The 27,395-nt window shown below is 37.1% G+C and overlaps 2 protein-coding genes across 2 annotated transcripts; both read right to left on the minus strand.

Moving 5' to 3' along the window:
- Positions 1–1,524: 1,524 nt before the first annotated feature.
- Positions 1,525–15,340, minus strand: LOC113648762 (sodium/potassium-transporting ATPase subunit alpha-1-like). Its single transcript, XM_027156105.2, has 22 exons — positions 15,113–15,340; positions 8,822–8,941; positions 8,665–8,724; positions 8,330–8,533; positions 8,121–8,234; positions 7,907–8,041; positions 7,688–7,805; positions 7,307–7,575; positions 6,647–6,955; positions 6,159–6,293; positions 5,859–6,051; positions 5,567–5,742; positions 5,350–5,486; positions 5,085–5,235; positions 4,826–4,994; positions 4,587–4,741; positions 4,376–4,499; positions 4,023–4,168; positions 3,805–3,935; positions 3,600–3,701; positions 3,323–3,414; positions 1,525–3,066 (listed from the first exon to the last, which is right to left on the minus strand). Exons 1-22 carry the CDS (start codon positions 15,122–15,124, stop codon positions 3,038–3,040), a joined length of 3,081 nt encoding a protein of 1,026 aa, XP_027011906.1. The 5' UTR covers positions 15,125–15,340; the 3' UTR covers positions 1,525–3,037.
- A 2,000-nt stretch (positions 15,341–17,340) lies between these two features.
- Positions 17,341–24,073, minus strand: LOC113649014 (sodium/potassium-transporting ATPase subunit alpha-1-like). Its single transcript, XM_027156573.2, has 22 exons — positions 23,952–24,073; positions 23,711–23,824; positions 23,532–23,591; positions 23,219–23,422; positions 22,950–23,063; positions 22,684–22,818; positions 22,480–22,597; positions 22,120–22,388; positions 21,448–21,756; positions 20,826–20,960; positions 20,561–20,753; positions 20,293–20,468; positions 20,048–20,184; positions 19,824–19,974; positions 19,565–19,733; positions 19,328–19,482; positions 19,040–19,163; positions 18,423–18,568; positions 18,194–18,324; positions 17,970–18,071; positions 17,639–17,730; positions 17,341–17,477 (listed from the first exon to the last, which is right to left on the minus strand). The coding sequence occupies exons 1-22, from the start codon at positions 23,961–23,963 to the stop codon at positions 17,449–17,451; spliced, it is 3,075 nt and encodes a 1,024-aa protein (XP_027012374.1). The 5' UTR covers positions 23,964–24,073; the 3' UTR covers positions 17,341–17,448.
- Positions 24,074–27,395: the final 3,322 nt, after the last annotated feature.

Below are 27,395 nucleotides of genomic sequence, written 5' to 3' on the forward strand. Positions count from 1 at the left end.
TTTAGCCGGATATGTTACTAGCGCCATGCCCGGGATTCGAACACGGGCCGCGGCAGTGAGGGCGCTGTGTCTTACCGCTGGACCACCTGGCGGCGGATAACGTCATACTACGGTGTGGAAATTCGCGCAGGCGCAGATCTGGCATAATTACGTATTCAGGCATAATAAAAAATGTCGCGCACGCAGTGTGGCAGTTCGGGTAGGAGATGCAGATCAGGTAGCACAAGCACAAAAGGGCTGCTGTGGGCGGTCCTGCGTTAGGAGCCCTGTGTAGGCCCTGTGCACTGTACAATGCAGCGCCCCCTAGCGGAAATGCCCTATTGTGCTTTTGTTGTCTTTGACATTAAATAGCGTTTGACTTTCTTCGTTTTTTACGCTCGTAAAATCGTAATTTCTTTCTGACCTAATTTGAGACGATGTCAAATCCAATTCTTAGTTATTTTAATTTCTTTAATCGTTAAATATAATAGTTTTGTTAGTTCCATGTGCAACTTAGCATTTATAGTGTAATTCTACTGGATTACAAAATTTAGGCTTCCTTTGACACATAAAATTGTTTCCAGACAAACACTTCTGTTAGAATAAGTGATGTGTGTATGTGTGAGAGACTGATGACTGGGTCCCACCGCTCTCAGCTGAAGGATGATGCTGAGTTTAATACTCATTTTTTTTTAACTAAAGCAACTGAAACTGTGGTTGCATGTGGAATGGAGCAGTCCATTTGGAGACCCTGTTGAGGACATTTAGAACGGTTGATATGGGAATAATTGTATGCGAGTGTGATTGTGGCCTTCAGTGCGTGGCACCTAATTCAGTGGCTCCCCTGGGATTGGCTCCAAACCCCCTGTGGTCCTGTGTAGTACAAGTGGTACAGAAAATGGATAGATGATGTATTTTTGAATAGTCAATCTTGCCCTCTAGTAAAATAAAAGAGACCAGTGTTTCTCTCAAGTCTACTTATGCTTATAGACTACTCACCTACTTCATAAATGTACATACTCATTTTATGAAGAAATGTACGTTGAGTGTTTGGAAAAAAGTATGCAAGGACTGGGACATACTATAATTTGGGACACGGTTGATTCTAAATTTATTTGGTGTCCTGCATGGGCTTTTATCAGTCAGATATGATTTGACAACTCTAACACTTTGTTAAAAAACTTGTGTTCAGTTCTCATTCATGCTTCAGTGAATAATCCAAAGAACTGATGTTTGTAATAATAACCATTCTGAACAACCCTTTAAAACATTTAGCTGTCAAATATTATTTTAGAATCCCTCTATTTGGTGTCCCTCAGAAGAGGATGGGTCTTCAGTCCTCGAGTCTATTTCATTCAGTCCTCTTCATGTTGCCTCACCACGGTCACATCTGGCCTGAACATTAGGAGTTCGGAGGTAGAAGTGGATTCTATACAGCAGCTGTGATGTTTATTGCTAAAAGCACTGCACAAACAAACCTGAATTACACAAACACTTACAAAACCACTATAGTATTATGCAACACAAATTGCTCAGGAGACAATGTAAGCTTTTGTCTTTTTTATTGGATTCATCTAACAGTCTTCATTCACATAGGGAATGCATGTATAGTAATGACTTACATATCAAGGAGGTCATAAACAAAAGAGGATTGGCAAGCTCATATTTCCTGCATTTTATTAAGGATTCCAACAGTGGTAAAGCCTAGATTAGGCAGAAATGATGACTGTACACATAACCTGGTCCCCAAGCACTTTCTCTGCCTCATGATCAACTTCCTTCACACTGGACCCAGTTACTGTCTTGTTTTAATAATTCTTAAATTCTATAAAAGTCATGCAAAATCATGCACACTCAATACATGGTTAAAATACAAATGACTTTTCTTCTGCCTTTAATGTCATGTCAGGCAAAGCATACTCCTACATAAAAAGTAAATTGGGTTCATGCTTATTTAAAAACAGTGCAAAACAATGAAATTTGCTGCAACATTTTTCCTTTCACTGATCTTGTAAAGTTCTTTTTAGGGGGAAAAAAAAAGTTTGATGTGCCAGATTCAATTGGTTTAGGAAATGAGTGTAAATGAGCACAGCTAAACAGCACAGCTAAAAGCATGTACCTCAAGCTGCAACTTAGACAATTATAAGGTTATTAATTTTCTCACCAGTCTCTGTTTTATATAGTAGCTGAGGAAGTATTTGAGGAAATAAATTTGAGGAACTGAAAAAAAATAAAATCTTAAGCAGAGGTGACCTCTGTATCCAAACATGTCAAAGAAAAGTGAAAACCAGAGCCTTTTTGTAGATTTTCTGTCATGATATAGATAAAAATTTAAACATGAAGCTTTTGCTTACATGCGGCATTGCTATGGTCATTTAAGCTTAAACTTGCTTCCCTCAAAAATATATAAAGAGCAGACATTAAAACCCACCCACGAGTTGGAAGCACAGAAAGACAGTCAAGTATTCCAACTTGGTCTGTAAATCTCAGTTCATTTTGCACCATGAAAGCCTTAAAGGTATAAAATCACTAAATTTAGCCCAATGTCAGATATGGATAATGAAAACAAGATTTCTATTATTTCAATGTGAGCTAATCAGGGTGTGCTAAACTACTTGCATGTTCTTTTTCATTTGTCATTTCATAAGATCTAGGAGTGACCCGAAAAAAAAAAAGAAAAAAAAAAGGCAAAAAACAGCCAGGGCCACTTTAAGGTCCCCGAGCGAAATCCTTTCAAACTGCTCAGTTCTATGCCATGTCTGTAGGTCTATTTGGACAAATCTACCAGACTAATAAATGTAAAGCATCCAAATGATATCAAATGTAGGAAACGACTGGGAGTTTATTTATTTTTAATATTTTTAAAAACGTAGAAAATTGGTCCGGCTTCAGAAACAAGGCACGCAATGTCTTGGTTCATGATCTCCATGTTTGTGTCAAGCATTCCCTAGAGATGTACAGATTTTTGTATATAAAAAAAAAAAACTGAATTACTGAGGTTAAATTCCAAGCAGCAAGACAGCCATGCAAAAAACTTGTGCAACGTAGACAGGATGCTTTAATAATAGGTCTCTCTCTCCACCCAACCTACAACAAAACAGACATTCCTTTAGTCATCACAAATCGTAGGGTTTATTCAATAAAATAACTTGTAAAATGTATGACCATATTACCCCTACTAGATTTTACTATTTAAAATGATGCAAATATACACATTTCTATGTAAATATACAAATTGTTATATCACTGGTTCATTACATGTAATGTTGTAAAGCTGCTTTGCAACAATGTTGATATATAAATTAATTTACACAAATAAGTGGTTTTATTTTTCCAGACTCACCTCCTGGACTGCGTCGGATGATAAGCTTTCGAATTTCATCATAAATAAAGATAAGTAGGGAGTAGGGGAAGGCACAGAACCACCAGTTTGGTCTGGAGAGGAAGGATCAAAGATCAAAAGTTAATAAATACGTCCATTTGCAAACTTTACATGTTGGTGTCAAGAAATAAAACCCTACTTGCATACAATTACCATTCTGCTTGAAATCGATTAGTTCTTCATTTTACCAATCAGTACATTCAAGCATATGAAGACTGAAGAGTCATAAGGAACTTACTTGAGTGGATACATTCTCAGGGCCACATCCATTCCTGGGCAGTAGGAGAGGAAAGCTGCCAAAGCAGTCTCCTCAAACAGTCCAAAGATGAGAATTTTATTCCTGCGTTGACATGAAATTGTGAATTGTTTTATTCCCAGATGCAGAAAAACCAATAGTAAAAAATTTGAACACCACTGCAAAATTTATTGTGATCTTTACTTACTTCATTCCTTGTTGGAAAACAGAGTTCCTCCTGGTCTTACAGATGATCAGATCTGCCCATTGCACAACCACAATACTGATAAAGAATGCAGTGTGGCATGTGAACTCCACGATCTTCCTCTGCTCATATGTCTGAAAAGAATTTGGACACATTAAACCTTTAAACTATTTGAAACTTGAAAACCAGCCGAATAAAAAAAACTGAAAGAATTTACTCACCCACTGCTGCCCATAGCTATCTTCCAGGTCATTGAAATATTTGTCATCCCAGTGCATACGTATACCCAGCAATGTAGAAGGCAGGAATCCATTCTCAGCCAGAATTACAAAGTAGGTAAAGAAGCCAGCAAGTGCCTGAATCATACCTGTGAGTGAAAACAAGGCACAGATGTAGTCAGCATACATCAGGGTTGATTTGGGGTAGGTGGTGTCACTTATGACTTTTTTTTTGGACAATTTGTTTAAATGGAATTCAGGCTCAATTGCACTACATTCATGTGAAATACAATTTAGAAATAAAAAAAACAAAAACAACTTTGAATACAAAAAGGTGATGTTTCTGAGGATCTTACCAATCTGTCCATAGGCCATGCTAATAAGCCTTTCATTAACCAGCTTGTCTGTCTTGGGGTTTCTGGGTTGCCTCTTCATGATGTCACTCTCAGCAGCCTCATAAGCCAAGGAAATTGCAGGGACCTGGGAATGAGGACAGAATAGTTAAAGCCCAATTTAAATGGTTAAACAAAATTTTTAAAAACAAGCTCTTACTAAAATTATGCTTACCATGTCTGTTCCCAGGTCAATGCAAAGAATGGTGACTGTGCCCAGAGGGAGAGGGATGTTTGCAATTATAAACAGAAGAAAAGGTGTGATCTCAGGAATATTACTCGTCAAGGTGTAAGCAATCGACTTCTTCAAGTTGTCAAAGATCAGGCGGCCTGGTAAAATAAATCTCAATGTTAGTTTATAAAATTTTGCAGCCAAATATCAAGGATTGCTATTATATTCTTAGTGTCCTTTACCTTCTTCTACTCCAGTAACAATAGAAGCAAAGTTGTCATCCAGGAGAATCATATCAGCAGCCTGTTTGGAGACATCAGATCCAGCAATACCCATTGCTACACCAATGTCAGCCTTCTTCAGAGCAGGAGAATCGTTAACACCATCACCAGTCACAGCCACAATGGCACCCTGTAACAATAAAATATAAACTTGCACACCAGTCTTTCCATTATCTCATTCAGTAAAAACTGTCACGGCTTTAAGGTCATCAGCGATTACCTGGCGCTGGCAACCTTCCACAATAATCAGCTTTTGCTGAGGAGATGTTCTGGCAAACACAATCTCGGTGTGGTATTTCAAGATGTCATCCAACTGCTCAGGGGTCAGGTCCTTAAGATCACCACCATGAACCACACATGCCTTGGCATCTCTGAAAAGTTAGTGAACAGAGGTCATGCACACCAAATTTTAAAAAAATCACAGTCAATATAAGAATATAGTTTATCTATATATCTATATAGAAGTTTTCAGAATTGCCCACTACCTTGGGTTGACCTCATTTATTGGGATGTTCAGGCGAGCAGCAATGTCTTCCACAGTTTCATTGCCTTCAGAGATGATGCCCACTCCCTTAGCAATGGCTTTAGCAGTGATTGGATGATCTCCTGTCACCATGATAACCTGGGACAAGGTAAAAGTTTTAAAACTCAAACCAGACCATTACACAAACCATTCCACTTCTATTATGTGAATCTCTGTACCTTGATTCCTGCACTCCTGCACTTGCCAACAGCATCAGGTACAGCAGCACGGGGAGGATCAATCATGGACATGAGTCCAACAAAGCACAGATTCTCAGTGGGGAAGTTCACCTCTTCGGTGTTAAACTGGAAGTCCTTAGGGAACTGGTCATCAGGGAGATTGTAATGACAGAAACCTAAATGGATCATCTTGATTTGTTAGCAACAAAGTTCATTTTTTGGAACACAAACTGTTGAGAGCTGCATTTTACAATCGAACAAAAAAGTACAAAAAAATGTAAATAATTATTACCCAGCACTCGCTCTCCCAGGCCCCCCAATTCTAAATAAGCATTTTGGAATGCATCCTTCAACTCATCATCCAGTGGCTGCTCTTTTCCTTGAAGCAGAATAGTTGAGCATCGGTCCAAAATCCTCTCTGGAGCTCCCTTCATTACTAGCAGGTGTTTGCTCTCTCCATCACCGAGGTTGTTGTGGATGGACAGCTAATGGATTGGCCCGTTGTTTAAAAAACAAAAAACAAAACACAAAACAAATTCAGACTCAGAAGGCAAGCAAACTGCACATTGTACAAGTATGTGGCTCACATTACCTGGTATTTATTGGTGGAGTTGAATGGGATCTCTGCAATCTTTGTGTATTTATCCCGCATGTCCTTCACTGAACCACAGCAAAGCTCAATACACTTCAACAGGGCAGACTCTGAAGCATCACCAGCTGTATCTCTCTGTGGAACAGAGTTATAAATTTTATTTCAGTGTTATGAAGAACATCTGCAAAGAAATACAACATGCAATATTACTAATGACAAAAACTGGTGGATTTTAATCTACCCCATAGAAGTAAATGTTCACTACCATCAGCCCTTGGAAAATGATTCAAAAGAAATAGAAATCAGAAGGTGTTTACAATGAAACTACAGTATGTGCTACTTATTAAGAGACTCTTGGGGCTATGGCTAAAGGCAGAGTTATACACAAGCTAGAACAACAAGGCTTAGTAGGACATATTGGAGAACAAATATTAAAACCAAGTGTGATCTTTTATGGTACAACTAACAAAAAAGTGTAATGTGAGTACCTTAAGGATTGGAACATTCTCTTGTCCTGCAAGGAAGACTGCACGATTGCAGAGGCCAGCAATTCGAGCCAGGCCAGCCCAAGTGGCTGAGCTTCTGTCGAAAGCGGTTCCACTTTGGTTCTCTGTGGTATCTGCTTCATGAATCTGGTTGTCAAACCACATGTGTGCTACAGTCATACGATTCTGGGTCAGAGTTCCTGTCTTGTCTGAGCAAATAGTGGAAGTGGATCCAAGTGTTTCTACAGCTTCAAGATTCTTTACCAGACAGTTCTTCTTCGCCATTCGTTTAGCAGTTAGAGTTAAACACACCTGGGCACAGGGACAATAAATGACTGATTTGAATTCTGTTAATAACCCAATCTATTGCATCTTTCACTAGGAAATTCTATTGTATGCAAAAAGCACATCTTTGTTGACAGTTTTTTCTATAATGAACATTCATCTGCTTTGAGGTCTTTAACACAACCACCAATGATTTATTATGAAAGTTGCCATAACAGGCTACAGACAGGGATATTAAAGATTAGATAAACTCAAATATACATGCAACATTTGCAATCCTAAATGCAGTTGCTCCATCACCAATTTGTTTATATATTGTATTGTGCCAGGTTTTCTAAATGAAGTATAGCTCTTACTGACGTGTAAACTGGTACTCACAGTTACTGTAGCCAAGAGACCCTCTGGCACATTTGCGACAATGATACCAATGAGGAAAATGACAGCCTCTAGCCAGCTGTATCCAAGAATCAGTGACAGAATAAAGAATGACACGCCGAGGAAGACAGCCACACCAGTGATAATGTGAATGAAGTGTTCAATCTCGATAGAAATAGGGGTTCGGCCAACTTCCAGACCAGAGGCAAGAGTAGCGATACGGCCCATCACAGTCCGATCACCAGTGCTGATGACAATACCTCTAGCTGTACCTAAAAGAAAAACAAAAATATTTGATTGATCAAAAAAAAAATAATAATAATTCTGTATTCTCGTTCTACATAAACATATATTCAAAAAGATGACAAAGAAAAATAACTGTACCTTCCACACAATTGGTAGAAAAAAAAGCAATGTTCCTTGTTTCCAATGGATTTTCATTGGAGAACTCTGGAGTACGAGTCTGGGGCTCAGATTCACCAGTGAGTGAGGAATTATCCACCTAAAAAAGGAGGACATCCTCAAATAAGTCACACACACACAAAAAAAAAAAGGTATATATGAGGCAGTTATTCCTCCTAACTACAGTTAAGTCATGCTCACCTTGCATCCATGGGCAGAAATGATACGCAGATCAGCAGGAATTCTGTCTCCACCCTTAACTTCTACAAGGTCCCCAACAACCACCTCCTCTGCATTGATGCTCATTTTCTCACCATTACGGATGACCAAGGCTTGCTAAAAACAAATCCATAACATAATGAGGAACAATAATTGAATTCAGATTTCAGACATGTTGTTAGACCATTTCTATTACCTGAGGTACGAGATTCTTGAAGGAGTCCATGATCTTCGAGCTCTTAGCATCTTGATAGTATGAGAAGCAACCAGTGATCATAACCACTGCAGATAACACAACACCCAGGTACAACTAAAAGATAGTGAGACAGAAACAGAGATCAATCACCTTTGCATATTACATGCTTCCAATCTTTTTTTTTATGTTAAATATATAACTATAATTACGTTATCATTTGCTGGTTCATCTTCTGAAGCAGCTAGAATTCCATATGCCAGGAAACAAAGAATAGCTCCAATCCACAGAAGAGTGGAGAATCCACCAAAGAGCTGCTTGCAGAATTTCACCCATTCTGGGGTGGTAGGAGGGGGGGTCAGAGCATTGGGTCCATCACGTGCAAGAATCTCTTTTGCACGCTCAGAGGTCAATCCCTAGTAAGCAAAATATATAGTTAAATCCAAAACGTACCCAAATACAGAAGAAAAACAAGCTGACAGGAACTCTTAGTGATATTCTCGTGGTGTCACAATTACAAACAAAAATATCTAAACAAAAGCCTTACCCTAGTGAGATCAGTGTCATATTTCCTGTTAAGCTCTTCCAGCGTCAGCCTATGATCTTCCTATAAAGATTTTATATTTGAAAAAAGAATTAGTGAAAATAATTTATACTCATGTTTTGACCAAAAGGTTTCATACATGTGCAAGAAACTGACTCACCAAGTCCACTTCCTTTTTCAGTTCATCCATATCCTTATCCTTTTCCTTCTTGCCTTTGGGCTTGGACTTCTTGCCACTCTGTTCTGAGGTGGCTGCCAACTCATATTGTTCCCGGCCTTCCTGTGAAAGACCAGAGGCATGCTTAAAATTTGTCCATTACTACAACCATACAATACTAGAGTCATTAAAAGGCCAGTTTCAATGTGTCACAATAAAAAGTGTACAAACACACACTCAATGTAATTTCAGCCAATAATCACTCAATGCAGACCAAACTATAGAATTTGTTCACCTGAAATATTTTAACAATAACCTACAATATTAAAAAGCAGTCATTTATACCACATAGACCCTGATAAGTATACAGCAATTTCTAAACAAATATATAAAGCCAAGTTTACACCAGACACTGACCGCAGTTTCATAAAATTCATAAAAAAAAACCTGACACAATATAAATATATAAATAGTGCCACCATCACCACATCAAACAGAAAAGTGTGTTTTTGTGCCAGGGCTGTAACAGACATTTGTTTTAACAAATAACAAGTGTGTAATAAAAATAGCTGAAGGCTCAGCAGCTGGGCTCAATGTCTGAAACAATTACAACTTTCCTTTTTTAAGGAGTCCAAAAGAAAAAACAACAACAACAAAACAGTCAAATTGAGCAGCTTCAACTTCTGTAGCAATTCAACCCTGAGTCATATCCGAACTGGAGTCATTTGTAAATCTTAATATGCTTTGAGCTCAGAGCAAACTAAAAGAACTAAACTCTTGAGTTTCTCTGTAAATATCTTGTAGGTCAACACATGAATTACTGCTTGTGTCTGCATGTATACATTTAGCAAAGGAGCTGTAAAGCATCAGAGAAATGAAGAACTTAATTTTGAGTTCTCTGAAGCCTGCAGTTATAACCCCCCCCATTTATATATATATATATATATATGCGCTATATTTATCAATCAGTAGGGTTTTTATTATGTCAAGATTAAACTGCACTGCTAACACAAACACCTCTTAAGGTCTTCAATGTTTTAGAGTAGGTCCAAAAATATTTTTATTCCCTTCATTCCCAGCTATAACTGCACAGAAACTCAATTCAATATATATTATATCCAATATACACCCAGTGACTTCAATCTACATCTATGTACTCCTCTATTCCTAAAATACTTACATATAGTTAACTTAAAACTTGAAAATAATCTGTGTGGTTTACTACTTTTTGCTGCATTTCCTCCCAAAAGAGTTTTAGACTAATAGTACTCTTACCATTACTCTTATTCTGTGGAGCTTCTGTCACTAAAACAAATTCCTCATATGCGAAAACGTACCTGGCAATAAAGAGATCTGATTCTGATTCTCTAAATCCATGAACTAGCTCACCAGTACTGATGACTCAATGATCAGGACTTCAAAAAGCACGGTCACTCTGGATCCACATCTCTGCCACATGACATAAATGTAAACCATGGAACAAATTCTTGTTCATATTGTAGCTATACACTTTGTAGATGAACATTTCAGCAGCCAGTAAGAGAAAATGGCTCTTCCAGGCTAGCTGGCTAGACAGTCCAGGAAAAAAACAAATTCCAATTCTCATTGCATTAAAATCAGACTAGATCCAAATGTAAGCCATTCCAAGTCAGAAAAAAACTTTAAAGACCAGTTACATAGCAAGAGACGATCCTGAGTCCCCATAAGATGATTTTACATGTCCCTTGAGCTGCAGACATATTAACTCCTTATTTATAAATGTGAGCACACTTTGTAACTCGTCAATTAGATCTACAACACAGACAGATCTGAAGGGCAGGAGATTCAGTGCATATACAGTTCAGATCAAGGACATAGAACAGAACATTTCTAAATGGCAAACGATAAGTTTACAGCTATTAATAAGAGAATGTGTACTGATTAAGTTGTTTTGTTCGGTAAGGTCACTTCTGATTACTCCTTCTGAACAAAGTGAACTCTGAACACCGGAGAATTTCATGCTCCATTCTGATCTATTTTTTGTTGTCAACTTTTCCCCCTTGAAAGGTCAATTAATAAAAAGGAATTAAAAAAAGGATTTGTTTAAAATGGTTTGTATTCAGTTGAGCTAAAGTTACTGTGAAAGACTGCAGTACATCAGTGTTGGAAGCAGGTCAAAGATTCCTGCAACAAATTATTGTAATATGCTACATATTTGTAATATGAAGCTCTAATCTAAAGACCAATAGGGGTTGAACTGCACTATGCATCAATCACTCTAAATTTTTCTATGTTGTTTTTGGTCTTATCTGTCTGTCAAAATACACAAACACTTTGCACCAGCACATTTACAACTGAAGCCGAAACACTTACCTTTGTATCATTGTCCCTACTATCTATTTTGACAGCGATTAATATACTTTAGCATATTATACGTTATTATAGAGATTTATAATATACTGTACAGAGAATACTATTATATTTCTGTTTTAACAAATTAGTACAGATAAAGTTCAACTTTACAGTCAGAATAAATCTACATTTTAAAATGCTTTCTGCTTTCATCATAATTAAAATTCTTTCATCATAAAATGCTTTCTGCCTCAGTTAAGAACGTATATCTGAACCCCTGAACACCAGGGCATCCACAACATATACCCATGACTATCATAATGAAAAAACAATTTTAGCTCAGAAACAGAGAAATTGTTATGATGTTTTTTGCTTAACTGTCTAATGATAACATTTCACATATAGCCAACACATGAGACACAATAAAAAATATATATAATCAACTTGCAGAATCTGAGTCACTAACAAAGTGCAGTAAAATCAACATTGTGTACAGCCGCAGGAATTAAGTAAAACTAATTTTACCTTTAAACGAGTTAGACTGTATATTAATCAAGAGATATTTTGGGTTACGTCAAAAACACAAACTAAAAAGTTCACTGTTCTCACACACACACACCTTGTTGCTAACAAAACACTAATATGGGGTCATCCAGTTTCCCACTAGATGAAGTGTTGAATGTGTTGAGGTCAAAAATGACAATTCTGAATGGTGAATTACAATCTAGGTCCAATGCAGCATATTTCATGAAGCCTTGCTCACCTTAGCTTTTCAGACTTGCCTTTCATACCTGTATCAATTTGACTTTGCATTAAAAAAAAAAAGGGTCGGTAGGTAGGTCTATACCCCCCCCCCAGTTTCTATGTAAAAAAAGAAAAAAATTTGGTGCATGGTGATTACTTAAGGTCTGACTTTAAACAAATTAGCATATCGTGACGTCACTGTGTCTTCAACCCGTGCCTTCGGGCACATCATTGCAAACTTTTTGATGCTGGACCGTTTTTCCAGAACTTCGTGCCAAGTTAAAGCGGTGTAGAGCTGTTTTAATGAATTTTTAGATGTATTATGGTGCCCGAACCAGTATGTCTTTGAACGGTGACTGCGATCATTTTGTTTACTGAAGCCGCAGCGCGAACCGTTGACTGACAGTGAAAGAGAGAATGAGATGAAGCGAACGCAGTGTGACATCCGGTAACCAATAGTGTAAACATAGATGACGTCACGGGTTTTTATTTAAAAGAAAGAACGTAGACTTCGTTTGTATGTAGGGCTAGGCAATTTATATATTTACAATACTTACTAAAATATAATTCATATTATTTTATTGCTTTTGTATTAGTTGTTTGAAGAGTAAAAAAAAATTGGTCGGTCTTAACGCAAATTTACAACCGGCAAGTCGGTCGGACTTAAAGCAAAAAAAAAAAAAAAATTGAGTCGGTCCTAAATTGACAGGGTCGGTCGGGTTACAAGAATATGTTTAAGAATGGCCTAAAACATCATTTTAAATACTATGTATGGGTGTTTTCATAAACATTATAAATATGAATATTGCTCTGAATTAGAACACAAATTAATTCGAACTAACCAAATTAATCATGAAACTCGACCAGCTCTATGATGAGAACTGCTCCCTAACCAGCCATAGACACTGATTCAGCCCAAATCAACACAGACAAGCATCAAGATCTCACACAAAAAATGGAGAGTTTTTAGTGTTCAACAAAGGATTATCAGGATCAGATAATTTGGGTTTAACGCTGAATACAAACAACACATTACTGATGACCGTTATACTAATGCAACAACAGTACTATAATAAGGACATAAGCCAACAATATGTTACACAGAACAATATGAAAGCTGTCTAAATCCCATCAACGACTTCTCAAATCAGTCACATTTTAAAAAGCTCTTTAGTAAATACATTTAACAAACTACTTGTTGGTCTAATTTTGTATTAAACAGCATATGAAAAATCACATTGTGAAACAATTTGCTATTTGTTCAATGTGCTGTGCACCGTTCCCCATCCCCCAGGGGTACTAGAGCCACACCTCTAGTCATATCAAGAGGTGAAGTCACCTATTAAATAGAACACATTTTATTTCAGTCTCATTCATGAAAAAAAAATGAATACTGTACAAGATTCCCTATATTCCTCAACCACAGCAGAACAGAATTGAATATGCAGAGAGAAACATGTTACACCACACTGCATCTGCTCCTTTAGGCCAAGCACCAAAAAAGGAAACGGCTAAGCCAGCCTCCACAGAGAGGCGGGGGGTGGGCGCTCCTCTCACTTGTAGAGACGAGAATACCAGGAACAAAGGGTCACTCGCACAAGTAGTGAATGGAAAGAATGTTAAACTCTTTGGAGACACGATGACCTTAACCTTTGCGTAAACACTCAAGGAAAAGAGGGGAGGGGGCACGATACTCATACGGTCTATATTGTCTCACATTGTCTTGTACACTCCAAGCTAAATGTATAATATAGTGTTATTTATGTCTGTACTTTTAAGAGTCAAACAACTGGAACCAAATTCCTTGTGTGTGTAAACACACTTGGCCAATAAACCTGATTCTGGTGAGGGATCACAGCTGTGAACAAACACCTGTTCCTGACGCTGAGCTGCCACCAGTAATAAAAGTTGTGTGGTGTGAGAGCGAGAGAGGGGTTTTCCCCCCTGCTCTTTCGGCCTGTAAAACAGAATTTAATATAATCATTGCCAGTAAGAACATAAAGCGGAGCATTTGATTCATCTTTAAACACAGAGAGGCAGCCGTTGGGGGAGGGGGAAGTGGAGGGGGGGATTGGGGGCGTTGTTCAATGCACCAAACCACATCTCAAACATGGCTGTGGCCCTAAACGTGTACTATACGCCTGTTTTGCGATGTTACTTGTTACATCTTTTGTACAGAATAAAGCCACATCTTTAAAAAAAAAACCCTATACAAACAACAAAATAAGAACAAAAAGGTATTTTTTTCTTTATCTCTTTTTTGTGCTACGCATTTACACTTGCACAATAATCGCCATGTTTAGACAATTAGAAATTATACAAACGGGGTTTTTAGGTGGTTTTTTTTTTTGCTGGAGTTCCTCGATTTAGTCTATTGGCAATATTTTGCATGGGGGTGAAGGAGGAGACATGGTGGAGACGTGGAGGCTCCACATCTCCTACACTAATGTCCACATACTGAAGCTGACATGGAGGCTACACGTCTCCTACATGAACAACCACATGCTGAATCTGACATGGAGGCTCCACGTCTCTTACATGAACATCCACATGCTGAAGCTCACACAAAACCTCCTTAACAGACAGACAGACAGACTTGTGGCCAGTCACACTGTTGCATCAGTCTGGTCACAAGCTGCAGCTGATTACAGGTTGTCTTAAAACACACACACAATCCTGAAAGCTCACTGAAGCCCAGGAGCTTCTGGTAAATTTCCATTTCCTACTTTTCAGATGTATCGCACAGAAATCTGAATCTGAAGTTACACTACAGTACAAACCTCATCTAAATCCCACTATAAACATGTGTAACACTAGAGACTGAGATGCAGTGAACAGATCATCATTTGTGTCACAAGACTAGTTTCCTTCAGCAGGCAGACAGACAGACAGGCCACAGAACCTCGCCGCCATCTCAGGAGAACTTTCACCAACAATCTCCACTGATACTCTCCTTCTTCATGATCTCACTACGATCTACACGGTTTTACACACAAAAACAACACAAACCTGTTGCTATTTACGTTTAAATAATGACTTTATATTTTAAACCCGTCTAAATGTCCACAAGCCTGAAGCCGATCTGCGGAAGTCTGAAGTCCTTCAGATCATCAGTTTACTAGCAACAAATCAATACACAGCACTTATTGTGAACCAGGAGCATTTTCTTGCCTTTATAATCCATATATAGAATAAAATAAGAGCTAAAAACACACTTACTCCGCGTCCCATTTTACGTCTCTGGGGTTTGAATAATGAAGAGAAAATTAAAGTTCGATCCAAAGATTTAAAAAATAACTAAAAAGTACTAAATAAAATTTCCCGTTGTCTTGATTACAGGCTCCCGTGAACACGTCCCGGTCACACGTGTCAATCCACCCGGACACGCACCGACGACGACGAGCAGCTACACACTTTTATACACGACTCCTTCTTTCTCGTGACGTCTGGTTCTATTGCCATGGTAACGTAGAGTGGGTGGAGTCTGGCGCTCGATAGAGTGAACCGTTTTACGGCCGTTTCAGATTTTAGAATTAGAATTTAGAATTAAAGCGATGACTGTAGACTGTGGAAAACATTTTGGTGGATAAAATGTTCTACTTCTTAGGTTCGATTTCAAGAGAATTTGAGTACAGCTTCCAGTACACACACAACAACAACAACAACAACAACAACAACAACAACAACAACACACAACAATACACACAGACAACAACAACAACAACAACAACACACACACACACACACACACACACACACACACACACACACACACACACACACACACACAACAATACAAACAGACAACACACACAAACAACTACAATACACACAGATAACAACACACAGACAACACACACACACACACACACACACACACACAGACAACAACACAGACAATAACAACTCACACACAACAACAACACACAGACAACACACAGAGACAACAACACACACAACAACACACAGACAACACATAGACAACAACACACAACAACAACACACAGACAACAACACACACAACACACAGGCAACAACACACACACAAACACACAACATACAGGCAACAACAATACACAGACAACACGCACACACACAAACAACAACACTCACAGACAACAACACAGACAACAACACACAAAAACAACAACACACACACAACAACAACAACACACACAACACACATACAACAAGAAACACACAAACAACAACAACACACTCAGTACAAATAAGATGAGAATAAAAAATACACACGTAAATACAGAGACAAAAAAGTAATAAATAAATAAAATGTATGTACAGCCATGCTATAGATGATGGAATGGAACAGAATAAGATGTACTAGGATGGAGGTGGTAACAAATAAATATAAGATTATTGCACATTGTTATTGTATAATGAACATTTAACTGTTCGTGAAATAGATTGTCTGGGGGAAGAAACCGTTCTTATGCCTGGTTGTGCTGCTATTTGGGGTTCTGTAGCTCTGGCCAGATGGTAAAAGTTCAAAAAGCAATTAATGTTGGAGTAACAATAGCTTACATCTTCATTGTTTATTAACTGAACAGTTAAGGTTAATGTACATATATAGAAAATGGGAGCTAAAAATATAAAATATTTACACACTGCAGGCTGTAACCTATAAATGTGTTGCTGTGGCAACATCATGTTCCACCCCCATTAGCAGAGAAAGATGTCCCCATTGGGGGAATATTAAACTGCTGCAGTAATAAAGACACCTTAAAGCCCTGTTTCAGTTCCAGGATATTTTGCATGATTATCACATTATGATCATAACTACATAAATGCATATATCTAAGTATTTAGTGGCAGATAGTAACACACTCTTCTATACCCAGAACAGAAGCCTCATCTAATAGCCACTATAATCACGTTATCAGTTACAGACTGTTGCTTCTTATCTAAATGTTTTACAGAACTGAAGCTGAAATTTTATTTTATGACTGTAATCATTGTGTTAGGTAGATAAGGCTATAAGTCAAAGATATATTCAGTCAGGGCTTTTTCTTGGACTGGCATGCCTTTTCATTCCCAAACTAGTTTAGTCAGCAGTTTAATCCACTTTAATTTAATCTCCATTAATTTTTGGCACAGTCATAATGATTCACTCTCTTTGGAGCACAAGACTTGTTTGTATAGGTTTCATCAAAATAAGAGACGCTCATTCAGCATTGTACAGTACAGTAGTATTCTATTTATCTTCTGGAAACAAGTATGTAATGTTTGTTCCTGCTTCTGTGGTTGCATGAAATCAGTCTCTTCTCTATTTGTATCACTTCATTCATGTGGCTAAAGATAGACAGACAGACCAGATGTGAGGCCTAATTTACTTTTGATACATACAATTTGGCACATCATGGATTTATTTGTGGCCAATAATGTTCACATGTGAGAATGAAGTATAATAAACACATACACATTGTTTTTTTCCAGATTCGATATCTGATTTTTATTGTATAAATAAGTATGCTTTATTTTCAGCATTACACAGTTATTGACTGTGGATATGTTGATAGCAGAGGGATTATTGATGTTTAATAGTATGTCTCTTTTTCTAGCCAACCTAAAATGGGGAAACAGAAATGAGAAAATGTCCCTTTATCAACGAATCACAGATTTTCATGAAAATGATTTCATAAATTATTTTTTCTATATTTATTTGCTATTGAATTTGCATGTACATAAAAAGCATAATAAGACAATGTTGTTGATGCCTGTTCTTACCTCCTGGGTTTCGTCGAAGGTAATATTTTCTAACCTCATCGTAGATGAAGATGAGGATTGAATAAGGTAGAGGACATAACCACCACCATGGTCTAAAAGAGATGGACACATTCTATATTTATAATATTTATAGCTAAAATATAGTGGATGGTGTTTGGATTTAGACTGTTGTGTGTCAAAAATGTCAAACTATAATTAATAATTACATTATAATTATACATTATATTACACTAAATAAAGGACACAATCAAATTTCATCATATCTTCGGACCATTTGTCTGGAGAAAAAGATAACTTTATAATTATTTGAAAAAAAAAAACCTGTACTTACTTAAGTGGATACATTCTAACTGCAACATCCGTGCCTGGACAGTATGACAGAAATGCAGCCAAAGCTGTTTCCTCCACAAGACCAAAGTTAAGGACTTTGTTTCTAAAGACGGAAACAGTTAAGTTTGAATAAGGGATGAAATCCCTCAAAGTCAATATTTCACTGATAAAATCCATGCAATGTATTTTGCTTGATAGCTCAATATAATTTTTATTTCTACATACTTCATTCCCTGGTGTATCAGTGAGTTTGTCCTGGTCTTACAGATGATTAAGTCAGTCCATTGTACAATCACGATACTGACAAAAAAAGCAGTGTGGCATGTGTACTCCACAACTTTTCTGTGCTCATAAGTCTGAAAAATAAGCAAAATAAAAAACAACCTTAGAGAGGTTCACCAAATGAGACTTTACTAATCTTTCACTATTTATTGCTCCTATGTGTTTTACCTACCCACTGTTGGCCATAGCTGTCCTCCAGGTCATTGTTATAGGGATCATCCCAGTTAACACGCAGTCCAATCAGAAACAAGGGCAGAAATCCATTCTCAGCGAGGATTACAAAGTATGTAAAGAATCCTCCAACTGCTTGCATCATCCCTAAAATTAAACAGCATATGAAACTCCAAAGCGATTCATTCATCGTCATTATTCATATTATTCAGGCCAGGATACGATCCAAAGTCTTTACCTGGAACACTGGGTATGAGACAGAAATACAACTTGGATGGGTTACCACACAATATTATTGAACCTCATGCAAACACAAATTCACTCAGTAGTCAATTCACATACTCAATTGTTTTTTGTAGTAGAAACTTAAGAAACCAAATCAGATATAGGGAGATGACGTCAAAACAGACAGTAACCCAAAATTAAGAATGTAATGATAATTTTAGTAACTAAGTCCGGTGAAAATATATTTTATTTTCTCATAATTTTGTCATAAACAATTGCTACAATTGTCAAAGTACATGTGCTCTTCATATAGCATAGTATTCAGATAGTATGTCTTGCCAATAAAAGATCTGTAAGTAATAAACCACACTTAAAGTGTAATGTGTAGTTTACCGATTTGTCCATAAGCCATGCTGATGAGCCTTTCATTGACTAGTTTGTCTGTCTGTGCATTTCTGGGATGCCGCTTCATGATATCACTCTCAGGACCTTCATACGCCAAAGAAATAGCTGGCACCTGTTTGAGTAACATGAAGCCATATAAATTATAAATTAGTGTCACCTAATTTATATATATATATATATATATATATATATATATATATATATATATATATATATATATATATATATATAGTTTTAGATATGTTTAGATATGTATAAGAATGTCTTTATTCTCACCATGTCAGTTCCTAGGTCAATACATAAAATAGTGACTGTCCCCAGAGCCAGAGGAATGCCCGCAATAACGAAGAAGAGGAAGGGTGACATCTCAGGGATTTTGCTTGTCAATGTGTATGCAATGGATTTCTTCAAGTTGTCAAAGATCAGTCGGCCTGGTGAGATAATTATACTTGAATTGGAAGAGCTCAAATGTGCAAATAACAATGGACATTACATTTCAGCTGTACTGTGTACCTTCTTCTACTCCAGTAACAATAGAAGCAAAGTTGTCATCCAGGAGAATCATATCAGCAGCCTGTTTGGAGACATCAGATCCAGCAATACCCATTGCTACACCAATGTCAGCCTTCTTCAGAGCAGGAGAATCGTTAACACCATCACCAGTCACAGCCACAATGGCACCCTATTTTAAGGAAGAAAATAGACATTCAAAAAAAGAAGTTCTTATAACAGTTAACTACAAAATTAGTGCCCTAAAATTGCTTAATGGTACCTGTCTCTGGAAACCTTCCACAATGATGAGTTTTTGCTGAGGAGATGTTCTGGCAAACACAATCTCAGTGTGGTGTTTTAAGATTTCGTCCAGCTTCTCTGAGCTCATATTCTTTAGGTCTCCTCCATGTACCACACAGGCCTTTGCATCTCTGCAAAGCCAGTTTTCTTCATTATTTCATAGAGGTGAAAAAATACACGCATAGTTTACAGCTTGTTGCTTACCTGGGGTTGACTTGTTCCACAGGGATGTTCAGGCGAGCAGCGATGTCTTCCACAGTTTCGCTACTTTCAGAGATGATACCCACACCCCTAGCAATGGCTTTAGCTGTGATTGGATGATCACCAGTAACCATGATAACCTAAAATTAGAAATAATTCATGATGTATAATTTGATATGATATTCTAACTTATATTCTAACCGCCAACATTTGACACATGAGTTGATGAATGAATTTTTAGGCTGCACCTTGATTCCAGCACTCCTGCACTTAGCTACAGCATCAGGTACAGCAGCACGGGGAGGATCAATCATTGACATGAGGCCAATAAAGCACAGGTTCTCAGTAGGGAAATTCACTGTGTCTGAGTCAAATGCAAATCCTTCAGGAAACTGATCATCAGGGAGGTTGTAATGGCAAAATCCTGCAAAAAAAAGATCATTAGTTAATTTGTCTCAATACAGCCTACATGCACCATTTTTGCCTTTGTCAAAACTGTGCATTAATGTGGCTTACCGAGAACTCTTTCTCCAAGACCACCCAGTTTCAAATATACACTATGGAATGAATCTTTCATCTCGTCATCCAGTGGCTGTTCTTTTCCTTGAATCATAATGGTTGAACATCGGTCCAGGATCCTCTCTGGAGCTCCCTTCATTACTAGCAAATGCTTGGTCGCTGAAGAATTGGGGTTCTTGTGGATTGATAGCTGTTGAACACCAGATCATTAGAGTTCCAATATCTTTTAATTGTCAATATTCCAAAAATTGAAGCATAGTACCTGATATTTATTTGTGGAATTAAAGGGGATCTCTTCAAGCTTTGTATACGTGTCTCTCATATCCTTCACTGAGCCACAGCAGAGCTCAATACACTTTAATAGAGCAGATTCTGATGCATCCCCAGAGGTATCTCTCTGCAAAAGGTGAACAAAATATTTGCTTCCAAATGATCTAACCCTTCAACTCAAAAAAAAAGATACAACTTTAAGTGTACCAGAGTACTAATCAAACCGATCTGACAAAATCCAGATATTCTTAAACAGTAATTTTTAGAATCCTCTAGGTTTGACACATTTCCTGCCACACTGTCTGTTCCTATTTCTCACTAGGTTGCTCAGACTTTAGTGGTGCATTGCAACATCCACCTTGTAATTGTTGAGGGTATAGCTAAAAAATTAGAAATTTATGTGAATTAAATGTAGACATTGTAAAGTGTGCAATTCTTAATACTTTGTACAGTCAAGTTCAGTCAACCTAATGTGAAAGAAAATCAATTTTGAGTCCCTGCACTTATGTCTTTAATTCCAATATTGTTTGGATGACTATATTTAAATAAATATTACTATCCCATTGTATTGATAATAAGTGATGATTTTTAATGTCGACTAAAAATGGACATACCTTAAGGACAGGAATATTGGCTTGATCTGCAAGGAAGACTGCACGATTGCACAGACCAGCTACACGAGCAAGTGCAGACCAAGTGGCCGAGCTTCTGTCGAAAGAAGTTCCACTTTGGTTCTCTGTGGTATCTGCGTCATGAATCTGGTTGTCAAACCACATGTGTGCTACAGTCATACGATTCTGGGTCAGAGTTCCTGTCTTGTCTGAGCAAATAGTGGAAGTGGATCCAAGTGTTTCTACAGCTTCAAGATTCTTTACCAGACAGTTCTTCTTCGCCATTCGTTTAGCAGTTAGAGTTAAACACACCTACAATAATAAAAGGAAAAATAAACATTGTTGTTATGTAAACTATAAACTAGTTAATTATATTTTATGCATTTCATGTAGGTGATAGATTGTCCGGTGAATGACTGGCACACTGCATATTTAATCTTTCAAGAATAGACAATGTTAATATCACCATAGCTTGCAAAAGTCAAACCCTCTATAGCTACTTATTTTATAATAATAATAACAACAACAACAACAACAACAACAACAACAACAACAACAACAATAATAATAATAATAATAATAATAATTAAAAAAACATTTTGTTAAACAAACATGAGAAGCACACAATTAGCATTATCTAACATATTTCAAACAATATTAAAGGATTTTACTTACTGTGACTGTAGCAAGTAAACCTTCAGGCACGTTGGCAACAATGAGCCCAATGAGGAAGATGACAGCTTCTAACCAGGTATATCCAAGAATCATAGACAAGATGGAGAAAGTACCAGCCAGGAAAAATGCTACACCAGTGATGATGTGAATGAAGTGTTCAATCTCTTTAGCTATTGGTGTCTGTCCAACTTCCAGGCTTGAAGCTAGAATAGCAATTCGACCCATCACAGTTCGATCACCTGTGTTAATCACAATGCCTGTGGCAGAGCCTGAGGAAGAAATACATAATGCACCACACATTTAAATTTGTGTCCATAATTTTTATTATCAAATAAATAATAGTTTCATGCTTTCTTGTACCTTCAACACAATTTGTAGACAGGAATGCGATATTCTTTGTCTCTAAAGGATTTTCATTAGAAAACTGAGGGGTACGAACTTGAGGCTCAGATTCACCAGTAAGGGAGGAATTGTCCACCTGAAAGGGTAAAGGAAAAAAAAAAATTAACTAAAATTTTTAAATGGTTTTCTTATACGAAAATCTGTTACTACATCCTCTCTTACCTTGCACCCCTGTGCAGAAATAATTCGAATATCAGCAGGAATTCGATCACCGCCCTTAAATTCCACAAGGTCACCAACAACCACATCCACTGCATTGATGCTCAATTTCTCACCACCACGAATAACCAGAGCTTGCTATAATGCAATACAGTATTCCAATATCAATAACTATTTTGCATGTGTAGCAAGGTAGACTTGTATTTGTAATACAAACATTAAGTTATACAAAACATTGTTATACAAAACATTAAATTATGTTCATATACCTGTGGAACGAGTTTCTTAAAGGATTCCATAATCTTTGAGCTCTTAGCCTCCTGATAGTACGAGAAACATCCTGTGACCATCACCACTGCTGCAAGTACAATACCCAGGTACAGCTAGAACGAAATAGTTTTATTAGTTTATTGATAAATTAAAAGAAAATTTTAAGTAAATTATAGCTTTATTATTGAGCCATATACTGCTTATCATTTGTCTATGCTTTTAATTAAAAAAAAGCTTTTACAATAAACATAAAAAATGTGCTTCTTACATTATCCTTTACAGGCTCACTCTCTGTGGAAATCTGTATGGTATAAGCCAAAAAGCAAAGGAAAGCCCCAATCCACAGCAGCGTACAGAATCCACCAAAGAGCTGCTTGCAGAACTTGACCCATTCCGGGGTCGTAGGAGGAGGTGTCAGGGCATTGGGTCCGTCACGTTCTAGGATCTCCTTTGCACGGGAAATGGACAAACCCTGGATGTAATGAAGGAAGTATTATTAGGTAACTGTTAAAAATGTCATATTCCTGTGAGCTTCCCAATGTTCTGTGTAAAATAATAATTTATTACAGAATTCTACTCACTCGAGTGAGATCAGTGCCATATTTATGCAGAAGTTCCTCCACCGTCAATTTGTGATCATCCTGCATGGCAGAACAGTTATTTCAGAAACATTTTAATGTGCCTTTCAGCATATTTAAATATCTTAATGATCGTTAGGTTGAACAATTTCCAATAATTGAATTTTGGAGAAATTACTCACCAAGTCCACTTCTTTCTTCAGTTCTTCCAGGTCTTTTTGATCTTTCTTTCCACCTTTCTTCTTTTTTCCCTCATTGTCAGATGTTGATGCCAGCCTGTACCTGTCATTCCCTGTCTATGAAAATGTTTAGAGAAATAGAAAATGTTAAAAATAAAAAAGACTGATTTTTGAATTAAAAATATTATCACAAATTTTTGAGACATATCTAAAAGTGATTAGAAGAACTGTACAGTTTACTTACTCCTAACCCCATTCTTCTCCAAACACTGTCAATATCCTCCCTTCTACTTCAGAGAGACATTACAGTCTCTGTGTCCCAAAATCAGGTCCGACAGCCTTTATACTCACCTGGATAAAGAGGTGGAGATTCAGATACAGGTGGGACATACAGGTAGGTCATTTGATCAATGACAACCAAACAAAGTTTTTTGTAGACACATTTATAAATATTTTAGACACACAAGATGTTTATACAGGTAGGTCATAGGAAGCTTTCAATGACAATTCATTGCTACCTTTGCTGTATAAAAAATCATTTCATGAAAAGAAAAAGTAAGTTAGATTCATTAAAATAAATAAATTTTATATATATATATATATATATATATATATATATATATATATATATATATATATATATATATATATATATATATATTTTTTTCTCTCTCTTCTGTTTCCATACTTCTGTAAAACTGCTTTAAGACAATGGGAAATTGTTAAAATACTATATTAATATACAAATAAATTGAATTGAAAAAAAAATACTATAAAAGTACTGATATTCCCACTTAATGGGATTAATTACATTTCAAATACTTTTACATTTCAAAGTTTTTGCCTGAAGTAAACAACTGAATAATTTAGTAAAATAATTTTGTTAATGTTAACATTCAGCTCATTTATCTAACCACAGATTTTTAGAATAGTGTACAGTTATTTTAGTTTATTTTAGTTAAGGCTATGAGGGGAATGTAACCAAGTATAAACACAATTACAAACATGGAAATCTCTTCATAATTTAGATGCCATTAAGGAAGTTACATTAAAGATTCACTGATTATTGCATAAGGTTTACAGTAAACTGTTCTTTGCACTATGGTAAGAGCAACTGTATACAAAATGGTGTCATCTTCATATGGACAGTGAAGATTTGTGAACAGTTCAGTGTTTATACCATGAACATTTAGGATGTGGACGATGTGTTTGTGGACACAAATTTCTAAGTACTAATGTTCATGTCAATGAGAACTTTAAACGACCTACCTGTATGATTGAAGGTTGAACTAGTTATAATTCAGTTTCTACCTGCACTCCAAACTCCTCCTCTTCAGGTGAGCTAGTGGATGTGTCAGACAAGAGGAGTCAAAGGTACACACAAAACTGAATGTTGGTCTTGGTCATTTCACTAAAATTACAGTGTAGTACACTGTCAGTAGCAAAAGCAAAATATAGTGTGTCATATTTTCCTCTATGTCTGCTTTTAGTTCACCAGAAGGGGTTTAGATCGTGATAGGGTTTAGATAGGGTTTTAGAAGTACAAGGATCTGCAGAAAATAAGAGTTCAAAAGAATGGAATGATCTGTCATGCCTGATAGAAAAATCACCTATTAAAATTAACAAATTAAAAAAAGTTTCAGGTGTAAATAAAGATGAAATAAAGGAGCTGTCAGGGCAGCAGAATAATATTATAAAGACAAGGTAAGATGCAAAGATGAGCACTGATTAAAAGGACTGAAAGGACTGTATGTTAATGTCAGTTATGAAAATGAACAAAAAATAAATTTATTGTAAAACCTTAAACATAACCTATATTTTTGTACCAAATATATAAAACTAAATTGATCTTGGATGACTGCTCATCAGTTAAAGCTCAATCCTAGCAAAACTGAACTGCTGTTCATCCCAGGTGATTCATCCCCAGGTCATGATCTTGCTATATCCTTGCACAACGATCTGATCTCCCCTTCAGCCACAGCTCACAACCTTGGGGTAACCATGGACAATCAACTGTCCTTTTCCTCTCATGTTGCTAATGTGACTCGCTCATGTCGGTTTCTTCGCTACAACATTAGAAGGATTCGGCCATTTTTGTCCACACAGACTGCTCAGGTACTTGTTCAGTCTCTTGTCATTTCTAGACTGGATTACTGCAATGCACTGCTGGAAGGTCTACCAATGACCGCAATCCGTCCTCTGCAAATGATCCAAAATGCGGCTGCCCGACTTGTTTTCAACCTGCCAAAGTTCTCGCATACCACCTCGCTGCTGCGATCCCTCCACTGGCTTCCGGTAGCTGCACGCATCCGATTCAAAACACTGATGCTGGCCTACAAAGCCAAAAATGGCCCAGCTCCCTCTTACCTCAAAGCCCTCATCATTCCTCGCACTGCACCCCGCAACCTCCGATCTACCAGCACTGCTCGACTGGTTCCACCATCTCTCAGGGTAAGAGGCAAGTATACTACAAGACTCTTCTCTGTTCTGGCACCAAGGTGGTGGAATGAACTTCCCCTAGAGGTCCGGACAGCTGAGTCACTGGCTATTTTCAAGCGGCGATTGAAGACCTACTTATTTAGGAAACACTTCAACTAGCACTTCTTTCCTTATCTTTTGCATTAAAAAAAAAAAACCTTTGACACTTTTTCATTGTAACTTTGAACAGATGTTTTAAACTCATGGTATCTTAAGTATGTAACCTAGTGAACCAGCATTAATGTATTCAATGTTAGAGATTTAAGCACTTATGTACGTCGCTCTGGATAAGGGCGTCTGCCAAATGCTGTAAATGTAAATGTAATAGTATTGTTTCATTGGAAAATACTACACATTAGATACAACGTGGAGACACTGTCATCCTTTATTCCAATGTTCTTTACTGAGACCTTTGCTGAGACACAAGAATGGACAATATTAATGGAGGATTTTAATCAGCTAACTGTAGATCCATGGTAAGGAAATATCAGAGAAATGTATGATAGGTCTACACATGAATGGAATGTGCTAAAGCTTTGTAAAAAATGGTTTTGGAAACTTGGCCTAAGAGCATAAGATCTGACAGATCCAATATATTTTCTGTTGTATAACTGCCACATTCAGCCTTCAGCAAATATTTTCATTTCTATTTAGGAAGCACTGTTTCTGCTTATTTTTATGGCCTCTCCCCAACTAAAGCTCAGTTCTTTGTTGTTTCATTTTGCCCAAACACAAAGTGTATTCTTAGTCATATTAGTGCTTGATGTACAATCACTGTGAATGTTTTCAAAAGAGCTTTTCCATTTTGCTTGCTGATTACAGGATTATACGCCAACAATGATTTCTTGCAGACTCTATCTATTTAAATAATAGATGACTTTACTCGTATTTACAGCATTTTACAGAAACCCTTATCTTGTAATGAGTCTGTCTGTGTTCTCCTTTGTTTCTGCCTGCTGTTAATTGTTGACCCCGCCCACCTATTTGTTACCATGGACATTTAATTGCACTCATTCTCTTCCCCAGGTGTTTTGTCTTAGTCTTTGTTTGTCTCCATCTTGTGATTGATTCTCGTTCACTGTATGTACTCTGTTTTGTTCACTTCCCGGTTGTGAGTCGTTGATAGTATGTGCTGTCTGTTCATGTCTCTGTTCCTGTTCCCTGTCCTGCTCAGTGTTCTGATCTGTTTGTGCCTGCTTGTTCGTTGTTT

This window comes from Tachysurus fulvidraco, chromosome 18, assembly GCF_022655615.1.
Source record: "Tachysurus fulvidraco isolate hzauxx_2018 chromosome 18, HZAU_PFXX_2.0, whole genome shotgun sequence".
Classification (NCBI taxonomy): domain Eukaryota; kingdom Metazoa; phylum Chordata; class Actinopteri; order Siluriformes; family Bagridae; genus Tachysurus; species Tachysurus fulvidraco.